Source organism: Sceloporus occidentalis, unplaced genomic scaffold, assembly GCF_023333645.1.
Source record: "Sceloporus occidentalis isolate IW3139 unplaced genomic scaffold, rSceOcc1.0.p SCAF_29, whole genome shotgun sequence".
Classification (NCBI taxonomy): domain Eukaryota; kingdom Metazoa; phylum Chordata; class Lepidosauria; order Squamata; family Phrynosomatidae; genus Sceloporus; species Sceloporus occidentalis.
The window spans coordinates 10,841,197-10,862,000 of NW_028317009.1; the positions used below are offsets into that span (position 1 = coordinate 10,841,197).

At 46.0% G+C, this 20,804-nt stretch overlaps 1 protein-coding gene across 2 annotated transcripts in view; it reads left to right on the top strand.

Moving 5' to 3' along the window:
• Positions 1–20,804, top strand: part of LOC149299333 (phosphorylase b kinase regulatory subunit beta-like) — a 58,703-nt gene that overhangs the window by 4,246 nt on the left and 33,653 nt on the right. For both annotated transcript variants that reach the window (XM_089486285.1, XM_089486286.1), the window contains exons 2-6: positions 5,357–5,446; positions 10,741–10,879; positions 15,853–15,952; positions 18,998–19,105; positions 19,429–19,509. In XM_089486285.1, coding sequence (XP_089342411.1) covers positions 5,357–5,446; positions 10,741–10,879; positions 15,853–15,952; positions 18,998–19,105; positions 19,429–19,509 — 518 coding nt within the window. The remainder of the gene's footprint in view (positions 1–5,356; positions 5,447–10,740; positions 10,880–15,852; positions 15,953–18,997; positions 19,106–19,428; positions 19,510–20,804) is intronic.

A 20,804-nucleotide genomic window follows, 5' to 3' on the forward strand; every position in this document is an offset into this window, starting at 1 on the left:
TCATACTAACTCGTCTCCAGTAGCATGTTACGTGCATATGTCTCTTTCATTATGTGTAAGACTAGTAAACGGTGCCTCCTACCTACTGTCTCATCTGGGCCTGTGCTTTCAAGACCCTGCAGCCTTCACTTTATTTAAATGAAATCCTTACGTTTAGTTTCATAATGTAATTAATGTTATGCACTGAATGCGGTTTTTTTGAATGCAGAGTATTCTTGGGCAGACTGGATGGGCCTACTGGTTCTTATCTGCCGTCACTTTCTATGTTTCTATATAGCTCCTGGTTTCTAGTTAACAGAACTCTTTTATATACCGTACAGTGGATTTAATGACAGTATTCGGGTGGGGGGGGTTGGTGCGTATGGCCGATTATTACAGCCCCGCATACATTATCTTTGGGAAGTGGTTTGATTGTTCTTGATATTTGAGATAAGGGATAAAACGTTTTGCGTTATTTCATTATTAAGCGGCGATCTCTGAAATGTCTCGCTCTGTGTGCAGCCTTCTCTTCCAGCGCCGTTAGTTTCTGATGACGTTTGCACTTTGCTGTCGTGCCTGAACGTCGTCGCCTGGCTGGGTTTCGTACACGAGGTTGTGTAGGGATTAATTCCCCTCCTAATGCACCGGCTCCCACGTGGAGGTTTTTTTTTATACTGTTGGTCGTTGGCCGCGCTTGAAAGATCAATGTCCTAAAAATAGCTGCGCAGACCCATGTGGGGTTACATTTAAACCCAAGCCTCAGGGAACCCCTCGCTGCCCCCCGCTGGCAGTGACGTGGGACGCTTCACACTGGGGCATTGCTGTGCTTTGATATTGCGGTATCTCTAACCCTATGTCTGCATGTGTTTTAGTGCCGAAGAATTTTCTTTAACGGGTACGTCCATCTTCAGTATTGCCTCAGTATGCTGACGGTGCCGCATTGTATGCCTCGGGCAGCTTATAATTACAGATATCGCCTTACACACCACTTCCTTAACAACCTGTAGCGCCCGCAGACTCTGTAGCGAAGTTACAAGGGGGAATAAAAATCATATTGACAATATACAAAATTAACAATAGGATTAACACACATTATGACAGGCTGGTACAAACGGAGAAGGTGGTCCTGGTCTCGGGAGCTTACAGTCTATTGGGTGATTGTGACCGGGGTGTCTGCAGTGTTTCATTTTGTTTTGTGGGGATTGAGATTGGAAATAACCGGTCTTTTCATTTTCTTTGTGCTGCGTTGTGCGGAGAAGAATCACCCAGTAAGTATCCCAATCTTTATTCAAATCTCATCGCTGTCTTTGTGTCAAAACTTCCCAGCCGGAGCCACAAACTGGCCCGGGACAGTCCGGGCTCCCTGTATACCTGCGTGTATATATATAGTGGTATCACTTTATTCTTTGGGGAAACGTGGTATGGGCCACGTTTAGAATAATGCAGATAAAACCATCATGTGGACTAGATTCTCTCTCTAGATTCTGAGCACACTGAGCAGATTCCAAGCCCAAAGGGCAATTCACAGTTGCCAAGGATCTCAGGGGGGCAGATAATTTAATAGTTGACCGCAGGACCACTGAGGCCTGCAGGTGTATAAATAACACGTAGACATTCCTAGCTGTAAGATTTCTGATGCAAATCATTGCCTTGCAGATACAGAATCACAGGTTAATCCCACACACACACACACACACACACACACGTATACACGCGCACACATATATACACGCACACACATACACAGACATACATACACCCACACATAAACACAATCATGCACACACATACATACATGCACACGCATACACACATAAATACACGCACACTCATGCAAGCACACACATACACGCACACACATACACAGACATACATACGCACACACACGTACTGTTTTAAGGGAATTGTTTAGTGTTCTCCGTCTTATGCAGTTTCCTGGACACACAGACTGCAAATTGTTTGACGGCGAGTGCTTTTCTCAGCATTATATTCAGATGAGGCTCTCCACCCCTCGCTTCCGAACGTTTCCCCACCCGTTTACATCTCCTTGTGATACTCAGGGGTTTTTTTCTCATATAAAAGGATTTCTTCTCTTTGAAAGTAAGAGAAAAACACAGCAATTTATCTTGTGTTCAGCAGATCAAAGCCCGGAGTATATCACACTTATTTCCATTATATTATCCTGATGCCAAATTATCTCACGTCGGAGCTGCAGAAAGAATAGCTAAAGGTGGTTTAAGAAGCTCGGCTTCTGGAAGTGATTGAGGTTGTGGATCTGTACTGCATACCAGTATGAGCTTGTTGGGCATCCCATTCCAACACTCACGGGTATTTATATGGAGTTGCCCCCATACTTTGTGACTCTAGCAGCCTCCACTCTTCTGGGGAAGGCTTTCCTCCAGATTTGGGGGAGTTTGTGTGGGGATTTGGTGCCATTCATCCAGTAGAGCGTTTGTGAGGTCAGGGTTTGGCTCGTGTTCATCCCAAAGGTGTTCGATGGGGTTAAGTTCGGGGCTTTGTGCGGCCGGTCAAGTTCCTCCTCACCAAACTTCTCCAATCATCTCTCCGTGGACCTTGCAGCGTGCGCTGGGGCGCCGTCATAGAATAGAAAAGGGTCTCCCCAAAACTGTCCCAACAAAGCTGGAAGCCGAGCATTATCCCAGACCACTACCCCCCCCACCACCAAACTTTGGACAGGCCGTTTCTATTACGAGGTACGAGCGTCAGCATTGAGCAGCCCCGTTCTTTTAATGAGTTAGTTAGTGTGCTTCGTGGCTGAGTGTTTGTTACTTCTAGGGGCAGAAATGTCACAGTCTGACTTGTGGTGAAGGTGGCTTCCCATGCCGGTGCCGCGTTTAACGTCACCGTGGTCTTTAGTACCACCCGTTCTGTGGCTTTTCGTCGGTGGAGACGGCCGCCTTTATTCGATGCACCTGTTAGCAGTAGGTGCGTCTGGAACCCCTAAGCTCGATAATCAGGAGGGGGCCAATGTCTCTGTCCTTCCGCTGCATCTCACAGCCCCGTATTCCCAACGACAGCATTGTACTGGGGTTAAAAGTCTGCCCCCCAAATTATCCCTCCTCATACCCCTTTATATAATATTTTCGGCGTTTGGAGCCAGTGAGGGATGAGTCTGTATGTATTTTTAGGAATTTGCACATCATGTTGTGCCTCTGTGGGGTATTAATAATAACTCTGTTTGTTCTTTTATCGTTCTTATGTTTTATGATTATGGTTTTTGCTTTTCATGCAGAGCGAAGAATAGAAAGCTATTGTTAAAGATGGTTTTGTGAAGACTCCCTCGCTCTGACTTTAATGAAGTAAAAATAAAGCTATCGGTGGGACGCACGTTTAGGGGGCTGATGAGGAAACTCATAGCGGGTCCTGGAGGCCGCGCTCGCGTTTCGCTGCTGGGTGGCCTGAATTTAAATAGAGTCAAAGACAATTAGGTTTTCTTGGAAGTGAAAATACGTGCCCTTGGCCCTGTCCTTGCTGTTATTAGACCATTAAGAAAGGATCCGCCGGTCCTCACTTCCTTCTTGGTACAAACAACAGGGAGCCGCAATAGAAAGCCAGGGATACGGATGCCTGAACGTTCCCGTCTACTATGTATATATATGCTTATTAGCCAAAGGATGCGTGTGAAACATAAATTCTATCCAATTAACTATAATTCTAACACGGCAAACACCATTGCAGTAAATTGGGTAGAAATAAAAGGTGTTGATGAAAATGTAATTTCAGGGAGTGAATGCAGCTTTGCGTAATGTTCTCTGGAGAGAAGGCACATATTAAATCACCAATTAATTCTTGGCTTTGTCTTTGTTTAATTGCTTCCGCCGGCATGTGCCGTGGAGTTATGGTGGGCAAATATTGCTGAGTCTCCGTGCCAAAGAAGTGTCAGGGAACGGTAGGCACGTCGATCGTGTGCGATGGAGGGTGAAGTCCGCTCCGCTGGAGGCAGATTCTCTGTTCGGGCATTAAATGCCTAAAGTGTTCCGATGTCATATGTGTTATTGAACATGTGTGTTATAGAACATGCCTGTTATAGAACATGTGTGTCTTAACTCACAATGCAAGAAATACAAAGATATTTAACCCGCATATTATCTCGGCTAAACCTCCAGGAGCCAACCTTTACCTGTTAGAGAAGTCACCAGACCGGGTATCATCCAGCCGATGATCACGGCCCCCCAGCAGCGGACCCTGGACAGGGTGCTTTTCAGCCATATTTACGCGGTTTTAGTTCCCTGATAGGCTGGGCATGCTGACTTCACTTTGTTTTTGGCTAAGCTGTTACATATTTTCTGCCTGTCTATGAAACGGGCAAAAAAACTCAAAAAAGGCAACTAAAATATTAACAGAAGATACTAATCCCTGCAGAGCGAATGAAGTGCTGCGGATTTATTGGGTGAGCTTCGGCGCTGGAAAGGTTAATTTACGTAGATAGCGAGATACCAGATTTAGATACAAGATTATTTTTTTTATATTAAAAGATATTTTTATGCGCTTAATTGTTAACTTAGGTCTTCACGGTCTCTCCAACTATAAAACCCTCCAAACCCCCCCTGTTGCTACGGTTTTGCTTCTCTCGGTAATTGTTGAGAATGTTCCTTTCCATCATCGCAGAACAAATAATGAAATCGTTGTCCTGTGATGGGACGTTAATCGAGTATGAGTGTCAGCTGTATTTCCGCCATCTGCAGACACTCGTTTCAGGCTCTGGTGTTTTAGTGGTCGGCAGTTCGCGATGTGAGCGCCGGACCCCACGTGGCCTGTAGACTTCCATCGTCACGTGTTACATCTGGCTGCGGGCTGGACAGGCATGGAGTCCTTACGCTTAACGCCAAGAGAATTAAATAGATACTAAGAATAAAAGTCTTACTGGCCTAAGAGAAGTTGGAGTCTTTACCTGAACTTCATTCTGAGTTAGGTTTCCTGAACGCTCTCATATTAGACATCTTTTACTATATTGGCCCAATAAGGTCTCGACTTCAGCTAAAGACTCCATGTGTTTAGCGTGTAGTATGGTAACATTACGGGATTCCCTCTCCCCCAACCTCCTGCCATACCCGAGGGCTGAAAACCCCCCGCACGTCCATCGCCGGTGCAGAGAGCTGTATGTAGGAACATCATCTATTTTTACATTCACCGAGGCCTTTGGTAATAACAAGCACTTAAATATGATGAGCTGCTCTGCGGAGAATGCAATTAGCATCATCAGCGTGATTAATGAAAGAGACATTAAATTAAAAGGATTTGGCATGAGAATACTTGATACTTTATTTTGGAGATAAGATCTTCTTTCCTCCTCGCACTGGTATATATATATTTTTTCCTCCTGTTTTATGTGTATTTTGTTTTTCTTCCCCTTTAGGCTCCGTTTATGAACCTATAAAAAGCACCGACCTTCCGAGGCCTGATAATGAGAGCCTCTGGGACAAGTTGGATCGTTATTACAGGATTGGTAAGTGAACTTTCCGAAAACCCTGTCGATGGGCTTGGTGGAGTGCAGCCAGTTACTGGTCCCTGGGGCAACCAATGTGTGTAAATGTTACAGCACTCGTTACACATGAAATACTTCCAAAGATTACCCGGCCCTTCTCGCCGCCCGTACAAAGTGGGTACATGTTCCCAAACCCATGCTCCTTTCTGGTGGATCTTAGATTGGGGTAGTTTGTGCCGAGGCAAACGATTACCCCCATCTCTTAATCTTAGCTCGTTGTTCTCAATACCATGATGGCCGTTGTTCATTGTCAGCTATTCATGACAGTTTGCAGAAAGCTTCCGTGTAGCATATAATGTGTAACGTGTAGCGTGTACTTTGTACTGATGCGGCTTCAGGATATCTGTACATTTGAGGCTTTTGCGAGTTCTCGCGCCTGGCCGGGGAAACGCGATACATACAGTGCTTGAACGTTCGGACCTTTGGGAACACCTTCACTAAGTGGTGCGAAGTCAGTGAGAGGCGGCCAGCATTTCACAGCCTGGTAATTACATAAATCACATCATCGCCCTTCAGAGCCGAGCCGAGCTCTCCTGTTAACCAAGCGCACATCAGAGACGCTGAAAGAGGAGCCCGGAAAGGCAGCCCCGCGGGGATGATATTCCGCCAGCATGTCTGCTGCGCATGTCCGCACGCTAGATTATCACTGGGGAGATTACGTTTACATTCTATACCATGAATGTGAAAACAGAAACGATGCCAGTTCCCATAATTCTGGTTAAAACAATGTGATGATTAGAGTAACATCGAAGCCTTTAGCATATTCCATCAGCTTTTACATCTCCGTGTGTGACCCCTTAACTGTTCCCTCCCTTTCCCTATAATTATTTTCTGTCCCCTGCAAATTGGAATTGCCATTTGGGGCCCCTAAACACCTGTCTGGTCAGTGAGCGTTCAGAGAATGGCCGGGCGGCGAGCGGCGGTGTCTCCGGTCTGTCTGGTCAGTGAGCGTTCAGAGAATGGCCGGGCGGCGAGCGGCGGTGTCTCCGGTCTGTCTGGTCAGTGAGCGTTCAGAGAATGGCCGGGCGGCGAGCGGCGGTGTCTCCGGTCTGTCTGGTCAGTGAGCGTTCAGAGAATGGCCGGGCGGCGAGCGGCGGTGTCTCCGGTCTGTCTGGTCAGTGAGCGTTCAGAGAATGGCCGGGCGGCGAGCGGCGGTGTCTCCGGTCTGTCTGGTCAGTGAGCGTTCAGAGAATGGCCGGGCGGCGAGCGGCGGTGTCTCCGGTCTGTCTGGTCAGTGAGCGTTCAGAGAATGGCCGGGCGGCGAGCGGCGGTGTCTCCGGTTCCAGTGCAATCAGCGCGTATTGTCTTGTTGTAGACCCTGCGCTGGATACATCGCGGAAACTGCCCGTTACGGCCAATTGTAAAGCAGCTGGGTCGTTGAAACCGTTAGAAGCGGAACTCCGAGTAACCCCAGCGTGCCGCTGAACTGTAATATTTGTATTATCTTGGTAATTTAAACTAAGTTTTAGTAATCTAGCAGCGCGCTGGTGACCCTTAACTAATCCAGCGTGTGATTTCAGCGTATTTCGCCCGTGTCTGGTGACATGAAACGTCTGAGAAACTCGTCCCGGTTACAAATGTTACCAACAAAGACTTCGATTAGCAGAACCTTGTTTACAATTTCCTTGGACCGGTTTATGTGCATATTATATAGATACGTTTTATGACTTGTTTCGGGTGGATTCATTCTCTTGTCTTCTGTGATATAAAAGCTCCATTTCTTCGGTATCCAGGTTAGGAAGAGTTTGTGACGAAGTTGAAGGACAGGAACTTCTTAAATAATTAGCTTCATTAAGCAGATTAATTTGTTAATCAGGAAGATTGGAACACAACTAATGAGAGACCCTGAGATGAGATCATAATTATGCTGCAATTACCGCGATTAACATTTATTTTTATCTGACATTCATCAGCCTGTCTGACTTTTGAGTAACGTGGAGCTGCCACCTATTTTATTGGCATCAACGAAACACAAACTGCCGGCCAGACGGATTATTGCTCCAGTTACTTAACATTTCTGTTTATTATTATTTATTGTGTGATATAGCACCATCATATTCCGCGGCGCTGTACAAAGTGGCTGAGTAGAAGACACACACATCCTCCGGCAGTCGCCTGCGCTCCTAACCGTTTTTAATATCGTTAGCATTTTGTTTATGATAATGACCGATAAATTCTCATATGCTGATGAGCGTGATTGTCCCGTTGCATTGTGGGACTGAGCCCTGCCACCTGCGGCACCGCAGGGGGGGGCACAAGTGTTTTTTCCGAACCCCATTTGCTTTCTGGGCTTTTCCTCGCTATTTTGCTGCTTTTCGGTTAGTTTTGATCACTATGGAAACCCAGCATTACGTTCTGCGTGTAGACGGTAATCAGACCCGTCAATACAAAAGGGGTTCTCTGCTACGAATATTCCCCGCATGAAGCGCCAGCTCTGCAGAACACACAGTGCTAACCCAGCGCTGAGTCTCCTTTCTTTCCTCGCTTCCTCCAAATGGCCGTTTTTCCTTTTGTTTGCAGAATCTGCGTTCTCTCCATTTCTCGCCACCTGCGTCTGATTGCGAAGTCATTGAAATGCACATATTGTTGGGGAATTATTATTTTTTCCGCCGCTGATGATGCTTGGGTTATGTTGGCTGGGAGCACAGATTAAAAATACCAGTAAAAGTTTTTTATGCGTTCTGCAAATTTGTTTCTCTCCATTTCTGCTTCACACGCTTAATTCCGATCGAAGCTGCATTTTCTGCTTCCTAAATAAATCACCGGCCCTGTGAAGCAATCGCTGCTTTTGATAGCTTTTGGTCGGTCCGAATGCCTGCGCGCTTCCCTGGGATGTCCAAATACCCCTGGCGTCACGTCTCTTACAGCAGAGACAGCCTTTGTTCATTGTTCATTGGCAAAGATCCAGAAACACCGAAAGACTTCGAAGATCCTATCCCTTCCAATGCCGGCCCTTTCCGGAGCATGGACGTTATCGCGAAGCAAAGACATGAGAATGGCCCCTTTCACTAAAAACTCAGAAGCCCCGCGGCGCAGCTCCAACCGAGCCACGGCTTTAGTGTCATCGCTCGGGGCGGCTGCCGGAAAGTAAAAGGCTATTTCTCATTCTTGTAAGGAACGTGAAATGCACATTTTTTGTATTTAAACCCCCACTCCGCGTGCGGTCGGAGGATAATAAACCCTCCACACATTTACTGCGATTTGCGGTAGTACTCTGCAGGAAGTTGCCTCTGGAAGGGGTTTTATTTTAATTAAATAAATGGCTTAATTGTAATTGAATTAGATTCCACGCAAGTAACTTCAGAGCGTGACTGAAGCGGCTGTTTAATAATCCAGCAGTATATCGCGCATGCCGAGCGGGGGTGCTGGAGCTTTCCGCAAGGCGCACGGAAGGGAATAGATGACCGCTAATAAGGAGGATAATAACGGGGGTTTCCAAAGCTCGGAATTCGGAAGGAATGGGGGATTGTGATATTCGCCCGTTATGCAAAAATAACGGATGTGTTTGGCAAATATGTTTGGAATACAAAATTGTTATTTGACTTAATATAGAAGAGTTTTTTTGATAAGCTCATCAACGCGACGCGTTTTGCTACAATGTAAGTCCCGTGTGACCCGTGAAAGGCCAGCCCTTCCCCCGATGGGATGCCGGCCACTTGCGAAAGACGCATCCTCTGGAAAACGCGTCGGGCTGCAGTTTGACGAGACGCCGGGATAATTAGAGAATTCACGCCTCGGTGAGGAGATACAAGAGCCCACGACTGATACAAAGTTCTTCCGAGAGATTGTCTGCAGCCGAGGTGCGGAATACTAATTCTCCTCCGTTTACAACCAATGAGACTGGTGGCAAGAAACGAGACGGCAATGAGGCTTCTAATGCTCGATTAGCACGAGGCAGCAGATCACGTAACCAGGAAGATGTTTATTGAAGCTCGCTCCTCGCTCCGTGGATGTGTCTGGCCGTTCCTTCCAACGCTCAGAAAAGCTTCAAAACGTGGCACAGACATCTGTTCTCGCGTGACCCTTACAGGCTTTAAGTGTAAAAGTGTTTGCGCAACGGCTGCCACAGTCGCAAATACCGTATTGGCTCTAATATAGGCCTCACTTTTTCCCCCCACTCTAAGTCTTTAAAGTGGGGGTGCAGCCTATATTCGGGGTCTAGCGCCCGAAGCCCGGGACATGCAGTCCCGGGCGCCGGGCAGGCAGCAGGGTTAGGATACAGATCCCCCGCAGCGGTGCAGGGGACCTGCATCCTACTCTCCGATACGCTCAGACAGCCTCCCCTGCCAGCACTTCCCACGGGGGGGGTGCTGGCACGGGGGGTTGTCTAAGCGCATCGTGCGGACGGTCACCGGCTGCGGAGGTAGTTTACCCGCATCGCCGCAGCCGGTGACCGTCCGCACGATGCGTTTTACCTCTGCCCCCAAGACTTACCAGTCCCGGCACCGGAAGTTGTATACGCGTATTGCGTAGATGTCCCCCGCCAGCCCCGCAAGACACCCGGGAGTCTGCTCTGGTAAGTCGGGGGGGGGGGGCAGAGTGGCAGCATATCTCGGGGGGGGGGTGACAGTGGCAGCATATCTCGGGGGGGGAGGACAGTGGCAGCATATCTCGGGGGGGGGGAGGACAGTGGCAGCATATCTCGGGGGGGGGAGGACAGTGGCAGCATATCTCGGGGGGGGAGGAGGACAGTGGCAGCATATCTCGGGGGGGGAGGAGGACAGTGGCAGCATATCTCGGGGGGGGAGGAGGACAGTGGCAGCATATCTCGGGGGGGAGGACAGTGGCAGCATATCTCGGGGGGGAGAACAGTGGCAGCATATCTCAAGGGGGGGGAGACAGAGTGGCAGCATATCTCGAGGGGGGGGAGACAGAGTGGCAGCATATCTCGGGGGGGAGACAGAGTGGCAGCATGTTATTTTGGTGCTTTTTTAAAGAAAAAAACTTTTTCTTTAAAAAAAGCACCAAACTTTTAGGGTGCGGCCTATATACGGGGGCGGCCTATATCCGAGCCAATACGGTAGTTGTACATTCAGTCCGCATGTGGCCATAGCGTAAGGTTCATTGGTTGCCCTGACGCTGTTTGCGTGGCGTGTTGGACGATGTCCTGGCCACCAATGCTGCAGTTACCAGATAAATTCAGACAAACAGCCCAATTCCTCTTAATGTTGGTGCATTAACCCTTCGTCACTTATGTCACCGCTCGCCATTACGTATGAAATGTTGCTTATTGTTGTCTTGCGTTTCTTCCACAGTGAAAATTACGGTGCTGAACTACCAGAGTCTGACGACTGGTCTGTTTCCAACCAAGACTGCGGGAGACTGCAAGAGGGCGAAAATCCACGACAGTCTGTATTGTGCCGCCAGCGCTTGGGCTTTGGCTCTGGCCTACAGGTAATTCCCGGCGAGTCCACTCATACACAGCACGTGTTATCCGTATGTTGCATGTCATATGTCCCAGCACCGGTTATAGGTTCATTTTACGGCATTGCAGATCAAAAACAAGAGTCTCTTTTATGAGGCTTGTCTGGGAATGATGTAAAATATCATACATTAGGATTCTGATAAATGTAAGTGACGAACGCGTTCAGCGAGGTCTTCTTTTCCTCCTGCGGAAGGTTGTTAACAGACGTCCTACTCGGGTCCCTTTATCAGGCTGACACTTTGCATGGATACCCTTCTGTTCTTATAAGTGCAGCGGACGTGTGATGGGGAACGGCTCAGACTCCCGGCTCAAGCTATTGATCGCGCCTTTTTAATGATTCACTGAGAATTCACATTTAATTAGAACAGATCTTGTGTTTTTCTCTCGCCGGATGGAAATGAAGCAGAGTTGAAAGCTGGCAGCCCCGGGCGCTGTGCGTCTCAATCATTTGTGAAGCTGCGGAAGCACATAAAAAGCAATGTGTGATGTCACTAATGACACGGGAAGGTTGAACGGTTTGTCTGTGCAGCATAATACATATAATACGTATTATATTACACATAATAAATATTATATTACATACAATGATATTACTGCAGCCTCCATAAGGATCAAGGTGCCAGAGCAGAAATGTCAGTGTTGGAATTATTGCAGAGGCACAAGGTAACGGCCGGCGTGAAATATGTGGTTTTTTTCACATTATATTAGCTTATTATAAATGCAAAAGTTATAACCGAAAGTGCCTGCCGCAAAAGTCACGTGAGCTCCCGGCACGTTTTGGGACGGCTGCGGAAAACGTTACATGCGGTGCATCGGAGTCATCTTTCCGGGGCTGTCCAGAAATAAATAATAGGTGGTTATTGGCCTGACGTCACGCTAAAGACACCTTTATTAATGAGACAGACGCGGCCGTTACCGCGCTGTATAATGTGCTGGAAGCCATACTCTTCATTTGATGATAACGTCATAATTACTTCCGTGTCCCTCGTGAGATCTTTTATTTGGTAAATCCATTTCTTCTTAATGTTCCATCGAAGCAAGAAGCCATCGCTAATAAACCTCCCTGAGCAGGAGAGACGGGGGAGGGGGCTTTATTTTATTCAGCAGCTCTATAAATAGACAGAGGTTTCGCTCAATTTGCTAGCAATAGAGAGACCGCCGAGGCACAGAGGGGGCCACCGGGTGTCACTGATCACGTCCAGCGCATGTTTTTCGTGATTTTTACGCGGCTCCAAGATTTGAAATCCAGCACCGGCCCATCGTGGCGGGAACAAAACCCCGTTAAACCCGGTGAAGTGTCTCTCCTCTGATAGAGCAGAAGAGCTTTTTACGTCTCTGCCTGTATAACTTCTGTATTTCTGCTCCCTTCGGTGTGTCGGCCAGCGTGGAATCCTTGTTTCCGTCTCCGATTCCGCAGCATCATCTATACGCTTTCATTTAAAGATGGTGACGTTTTCCAGCTGTTTAACCGGTAAACGGACCTAACCGGTTGCGTTCCTGTTGCCGGTATTGGAGCGTTTATCCCTAACCTGCCATTCCATTCATTGACGAGTAAGAGCGGCGGCTTCGTGAATACGCCTAAATTACTATAAGCAAGTGCATGGTAATTTAACTCGAGAGAATTGTGTCACTCGTAGAAAACGCTAGGAATTGTTCCCGTATCGCAGTAATCCGTGGAAAATGACATTATTATGGATGCCCAGTAATTATAGTGCTTAACAGAAACGAGCGTCCATTACCGCATTAAATCTGATTTCTTTTCTGTGCAGCACTTTGAGGTTTTAAATGACAGCGTTGGATACAAGTTGAAATCGCTCTATAAAAGGCCTTTAGTAGCAGAAATGTGCCCCCCCCCATCGAGACCCGCTCCTCGAGGCGTCCGAAACGGGTGGAATTACCCTACGCAACATTCAAACGCAATACCGGAAATCAGGTTCCTGCGCGGTTATGTCGGCGGACTCGTTTCCCTGTCTCTAGATAATCCTCTCTGTATCTCTGTATATACGATGAGAGCCGCTAAGGCAGGAATTACCGGGAGGTTTTACGAGCCGCTGAAATGAAGAAAATGTGGCCCCGATCGGATCGCTTGCGCTCCGTGGAATATTAAGCAGCTTCCGCGGGGCGACTACAGAGTCCTGTTTCCACTCTGACCCTGATAAATAATTCCTGCCTCTTCTCGAGCCAGGCGGTAATAATGAGACTGTTGTCATATATTCATGGCATTATCTGTAACTCAGACTGACGCGTACGTGCGGCATCGTGACATGCGCGGGGTGCGAGGGCCGTCTATTCAGCACTTAAGATTCAGGGCAGGATCCCCGCTCGCCGCTGCCCGGTTTAACACGCCGCGTTAACTGTTATCCCGTATGTCCCTGGGCTGCGGGGGTTAAATAAATTAGGGCGACACAATTCAAACAGACACTTGTAAGAACATTTATTGATTTCTCCCTATCCTTTTTCACAAAGCGTTTGCTGTGTTATTCCAAGTATTGGGCCGGCTTCTTAACATCTTCCGGGTCTTATAAAGGAGGTTTGGTTTCTCCGAGGATTCTATCGCGGTATAGAGCGTTATTGTCACACCGTGATTATTATAAATATATAAGGGGGCAGTACAGAGATCACTCCCAGGACCTATTTATACCCAGGACTGTATCTATAACAAGGGGACATCCTCTACGGCTGGAGGAAAGAAGGTTTCTACACCAGCACAGACGGGGGTTCTTTACAGTAAGAGCGGTGAGATTATGGAACTCTCTGCCAGAGGAAGTGGTGATGGCAAACTCAATAAAAGAGTTCAAAAGGAGCCTGGACGTGTTTCTTGAAAGCAATAATATTACAAGTTCTGGATATTAGATTAATAGGGACAGAACGTTGATCCAGGGATTTATTCTGATTGCCATATTTGGAGTCGGGAAGGAATTTTCCCCCTGGTATGGGGCAATTGGCATCTGCTTCATAAGGGTTTTTTGCCTTCCTCTGGATCAACACAGTAGGGACACAATATGTATATAGGTTGAACTTGATGGACTTTGGTCTTTTTTCAACCTTATGAACTATGTTACTATGTTACCCCCCAACACACAGCCCTCATAGTCCCCATCGCTGGATATTATTTACACATCAGCCCCGTCATCAGGGAGATTGGCATTACAAGGTAATGCAACAGAACCGAGGAAAAGGATTCGCCACCCAGGGTTTATTGTTTGCTTAAACGATTGAATGGAAGCATCTGTATCCTCTGATTGATTGAGGGTTTTATCGACAGCTGAACGACTGCCGGATTATTGGACCTCTTATACGTAAGACTAATCAGATTTCAATACGTATGGCTGAAAAGGAAAGTTACTTTAACGAAATGTATTAAATACACATTTTTATTTTACAATATTTCCCTAAAAACCGCTGCATCGCGTACAGCATATCAGAAGTGCCAAATCTCTAGCCAATTACTAAACATGGATTTCGCATTTACTGCCAGCCAGAGAGGCTGCCGAGGGCAGTCGTCATGTTTGGCTAGCCAAAAAATTATTATTATTATATTTATTATTATAATATTTATTATTATTATTATTGTTGTATGTCCCCTCTCTTCAAAATATTTTGTGGACCCAAACATAAAACCAGATTAATATGGGTTCCCAATTTATATAATAATTTACTTAAGCTGCTTTTCCGACTAATAATAAAAAGTATTTTATGGCAGAATTTGCTTGAATACCTCTGAGAAATGAGTGAAACTGTGAATTTCCCGGGGAATTCAGAAAGATTTTGCGTGTTGAGAGGCGCTCGCTCTGTGTCAGAAAACACAGGGTGTTAAAAGTGTAAAAACATCCCGTACGTCTTTCATGTACACTAAAAATAGCCCGGAGACAATGAAACCGACATTAAGCGGATAATATATCTTTAATAACCCGCTCCAGAAAGAGCAGCATTTCAAGAGCCCAGAATCATTTAAGTGATATTTACTGTAATGGCAAAACGTGGCATAAAACACACGACATGATGCATTTACTATGTCCTGATAGCCGAATTCGGCTCGCCGTTCTCCCGACATCGCGGAAATAGCAGCCGTTCTATCAGGCCGGGCGTGAAACCCGGCGTCCGGCTGACTGGTCAGGATGGAGATTTTCCGTTTGCTGGAATAACTCGTTACTTTGGGTTTTTATCCTGTTTGACGAAGTGACAAACCTTAGCCCTTCAACGCAATGAAATACATAATATCGGCCCGCAGGGGCATATATGTCGCCAACAACGCGTCGCGGCACAGATCGCACGCCTTCAGGTCAAAAAATATTTAAAGAATGGCTGATTACAGAATTATAAATTATAAAACGGCTTCCGGCAGAGTTAGTGGCGATGTCTGTGAATAGAAGTGTAAGCGGTGGATTCTGTTTAAAGGACGTTCAGTTTGGGGAGGTTTCTTGTATTCTGGAAGGGAGTCCGCGTGACACGGAGCTGATGAATAATTTACAGTCTATTGACATTCGCTATAATGCACTGAGATTAGAATCGCTCTTTCCCAGCACAAGTCTGGTGGCTGCAGCCCCCCCCCCCCACGTCTGGAGAGAAACTAATTAGAATTCATCGGAACACAGAATATTTTGATGAGATGATGAAGAGAAGGGTTTCTATGCTTGTATTTGTAAAATGAATGTTCCTGTTCTCCAGTCCCGCTCACTGCTTTCTGCATTTTAGAAGCTGATCGTCACTCTTGGCGTTGGCATAAAACGAGCGCTTTTTAGAACCTATATATATAAATATATATATATATAAAAATATATATATACACTTTACAGGCTGCTGTATAGACACACGCAATGGTTATTTTAGCACAGTGCCTGTAGTAAGCTCGCTTTGTGACCTTCTGTGGACTTGCGTGGCGTTCCGTTGTATCCTCCTCTCTGTGGTATATTCATTTTCAACGGTTATCTCTTCCTTTCAGGCGCATTGACGATGACAAGGGGAGAACTCACGAGCTGGAGCATTCGGCCATAAAATGCATGCGAGGAATTCTGTACTGTTACATGCGGCAGGCGGATAAGGTAAATACCTGGACTCCAGCATGCACTAAACATGAGAGCCATACTTCGTATAATACATGTTTGGATATATATATAAATGGTTTACACACGAGCCACTGAGATACCGCTAAGAAAGTGCTCTGCTCCTGGTCTGAGCTTTAGATAGAGTTGGGCGAGAGACATCCAGTTCTGTCCAGTTCCAGTGCTATGTCGTGAGCCTTTCCATCTTCCATTAGATTTATGGAGAAACACTGGGGAGCCTTCTCCTCAAATAATATTCTTATAACATGTTACATGATACCCGGCTTCTGTGCCAGGCGGGCAGGACGGGTGGTGATGGTAACAGCATCACAATGGGATTATTTCAGAGGAATCTGATTAATACTAACTGGTGACTCCTCTCTGCCGAGACACGAACCCTTTCTAAACTGCTCATGTAACTGCTGGCGTCACCCTGCAGACACGCAACCAACCTCATTACCTCCATTTACCCAACCTCATTACCTCCATTTACCCAACCTCATTACCTCCATTTACCCAACCTCATTACCTCCATTTACCCAACCTCATTACCTCCATTTACCCAACCTCATTACCTCCATTTACCCAACCTCATTACCTCCATTTACCCAACCTCATTACCTCCATTTACCCAACCTCATTACCTCCATTTACCCAACCTCATTACCTCCATTTACCCAACCTCATTATCTCCATTTACCCAACCTCGACCTCATTATCTCCATTTACCCGACCTCATTGTCTCCATTTACCCGACCTCATTGTCTCCATTTACCCGACCTCATTGTCTCCATTTACCCGACCTCATTGTCTCCGTTTACCCGACCTCATTGTCTCCATTTACCCGACCTCATTATCTCCATTTACCCGACCTCATTATCTCCATTTACCCAACCTCATTGTCTCCATTTACCCAACCTCCATATCTCCATTTACCCAACCTCGTTACCTCCATTTACCCAACCTCATTACCTCCATTTACCCAACCTCATTACCTCCATTTACCCAACCTCATTACCTCATTTACCCAACCTCATTGTCTCCATTTACCCAACCTCATTATCTCCATTTACCCAACCTCATTGTCTCCATTTACCCAACCTCATTGTCTCCATTTACCCAACCTCATTGTCTCCATTTACCCAACCCCATTATCTCCATTTACCCAACCCCATTATCTCCATTTACCCAACCTCATTGTCTCCATTTACCCAACCTCAGTATCTCCATTTACCCAACCTCCATATCTCCATTTACCCAACCTCCATATCTCCATTTACCCAACCTCCATATCTCCATTTACCCAACCTATATATCTCCATTTACCCAACCTCATTATCTCCATTTACCGGACCTCATTACCTCCATTTACCCAACCTCCATATATCCATTTACCCAACCTCATTACCTCCATTTACCCAACCTCATTACCTCCATTTACCCAACCTCATTACGTCCATTTACCCAACCTCATTGTCTCCATTTACCCAACCTCATTGTCTCCATTTACCCAACCCCATTATCTCCATTTACCCAACCCCATTATCTCCATTTACCCAACCCCATTATCTCCATTTACCCAACCTCATTGTCTCCATTTACCCAACCTCATTATCTTCATTTACCCAACCTCCATATCTCCATTTACCCAACCTCCATATCTCCATTTACCCAACCTCATTGTCTCCATTTACCCAACCTCATTGTCTCCATTTACCCAACCTCATTGTCTCCATTTACCCAACCTCATTGTCTCCATTTACCCAACCTCCATATCTCCATTTACCCAACCTCATTGTCTCCATTTACCCAACCCTTATTGTCTCCATTTACCCAACCTCATTGTCTCCATTTACCCAACCTCATTATCTCCATTTACCCAACCCCATTATCTCCATTTACCCAACCTCATTGTCTCCATTTACCCAACCCCATTATCTCCATATACCCAACCTCATTGTCTCCATTTACCCAACCTCATTATCTTAATTTACCCAACCTCCATATCTCCATTTACCTAACCTCATTGTCTCCATTTACCCAACCTCATTACCTCCATTTACCCAACCTCATTACCTCCATTTACCCAACCTCATTACCTCCATTTACCCCATCTCCATATCTCCATTTACCCAACCTCCATATCTCCATTTACCCCATCTCCATATCTCCATTTACCCCATCTCCATATCTCCTTTCGCTCCCCATGGTCTTTGTCTCCGGGATTCAGAGTTTCTCTATCAGTTTGTATAAATGGGTGCATTTTTCTCGTTACTTCTTAGCAACCTTTCAATAAAACCTTTCCAAGGAATGAAATCCGGAGCGGGGGTCTCTCCTCCGGCCGCTTTTACCCTCTCATTAGTCGCTGGGTGATACAGAGCACTTGTGGGGCAGGTTAGAGCTTCCCTCGAAATACACAAAAAGATATATGCAATCCTATAGCACAGGATAAATGTGCGGACAGAAAGCAGGGCCGAGCGCGGCCCCCTCCCGCCCTGCACCGCTCTGGAATATTTCCACAATGTGTTTATTCTTTCTCCGGCTTTTTGTTTCCCGACAGCATGCCTCATTAATCACAGAAGCCTGCGCAGAACGGCCTCCTGCATAGATTTCAAATTTGTCGCTCTTAAACTCCTCCAGCTCCTTATTTTTTAACACTCGTTTACCCAGGTGCTGGGAAAGAACAGCCGGGGAGACAGTCGCTCAATATATATATATATATATATATATATATATATATATATATATATATATATATATATATATATGTAAAAGTGAAGTTGGTGCAAACTTTGGAAGGTGGATTAATCACCAATAGAGTTATCTAATCCATTTCTTGCTTTAGAGAAGGAGAAACATTTTATTGAAACAGATTTAAGGAGCCTAATGTATCGTTTAGCGTCCTGCAAGGAACTGTATAATGTTGAGAGCTTTTATTCTTAATGGCGGGTTTAAAAGGGAAACAAACGCCGGCAGGTCTTGTGGGCACATTGGAGATGTTAGGGGTTCGCTTCAGCAAGTGTTTTTTTTTTCTTTCTCGACCAGATCGAGCAGTTTAAGCAGGACCCGAGTCCACAAAAATGTCTTCATTCAATCTTCCATATTGACACTGGAGATGAGATCCTGTCCTATGAGGAGTATGGACACATACAGGTAATATGCCAAACCATTAGCCTCAGTGGGGTAGCCCAGAGACCGCTGTCACAAAGCCGTGTCTTCTACAGACGTCCCTTTATGTAACATGTCCTCCAGCCATCCCTCATATCACGCTAAGCCCCGCTCTGCTGCCGTTTCAAGCTCGGTGGCTCCGGGGAGATATAGACATCCCACGTCCATAGAGCCCTCGCTGGACACAAGACAATGTATTTCATCTCATTGATAACGAGTACCTTTTAATAGAAGGACATGTGTCGTTAATGTATGTGAGCCTCCTGCAGCTCGTTAGTAAATAACTGGTTGTTTTTCCCCTTTTTTAGATAAACGCCGTGTCCCTGTTCCTGCTGTACCTGGTGCAGATGATCTCCAGCGGACTGCAGATTATCTACAATACAGATGAGGTAGAGATTTGCATCCAGTTCCATTACACTAAATCATTAGCGGTTTTAATGAATTATTTCCTGCTCTGTGTATCTCTTAATTATGATTCTTGTGGTCGATGTACATCGAGGCATTTAAATACCAATGAGATGATGCATTAGGCACGGGCTGGTGGGACTGATGGTCTGCAGAGCAGTATCTGCGGGTCACCTTTATTGAGCGTTGTCCCAGGGTGAAGAGGGTGAGAGAATGGAGTTTTTCATGGACTGGCGTCCATAGCCTCAGCCGGTCGTGGATCAGGTACATGGCGTGTATTATACAGCTGATGACAGGGGAGATAAAGGAAAAGGTCGGGTTATTTAGGATAATCATAGTGATTTCTACATCACATAATGTACCACGGAATATAAAATGACACAAACCTTTACCTACCAACTATTTCTACTAATCCCCGTCTACATACAATATTGCCTGGAGTTTAACGGTAACCATGGAAGCGCATGTATGTTCTTTTCTAAGGAAATTAGATTTATAATCGCTAATAATTATAGGCAGCGGAAAGATCACGCATGTCACTCACAAGCTGTGTGACCTAAAATGACCTGCAAACTTTGACTTCGGCTCTGAAAGCCTCTCACGGCCCCCGTCTCCACCGTCTCCACACGCATGTGTGATCCTCCGAGTCTTCCCCAAAGTGTACTTTCTCCTACTTTACCCGAACGTACAATTACGCTACAAACAGCAGCGGCACTAAACGGGGGCAGGAAAGCTTTGTCTTGTAATATGAATTTTACATGCAGGTCAATGTTTGCACTTTACACGTTGAGAGACGCCTGAAACTGTATGCGTGTGAAGGTTTAATATTGATGAGTATCCACGGAAAGTGTATTCCGTGTGTCTTTTACATTCGCAGCAGCTCTGCTCTATAGAGGAATTCTAATTTGTTTCCATGGCAATATAGTATAAAGGGAATATAAAGGGTAATTAATTTTTAAAGCTTGCAAAAAAAACTTACTGATCTTTCTGAAGGAAACATCATAGCTCTTGCAATGCTTTTAAATTAAGACGGATGTTCTCCATAACCTGTAGTTTCCAGACCTCATAAACCCATCTTTAATGCCTTAGAAACCGCATGGTGAATACACATTGACGTTCTCCATGTCAGACCGAGCCCTTTCATTCTTCTCTTGCTGAGTTTTTATCATTAGTGTCAGAGGAGACTTTGAAATGTGTTTAACTAGAGTCTTCCCCATGTCCTTTAAAGAAAGGCCAGCGCTGCATGCACTTCCCGGAGTCCGGCGTGGATCCTGCCGTA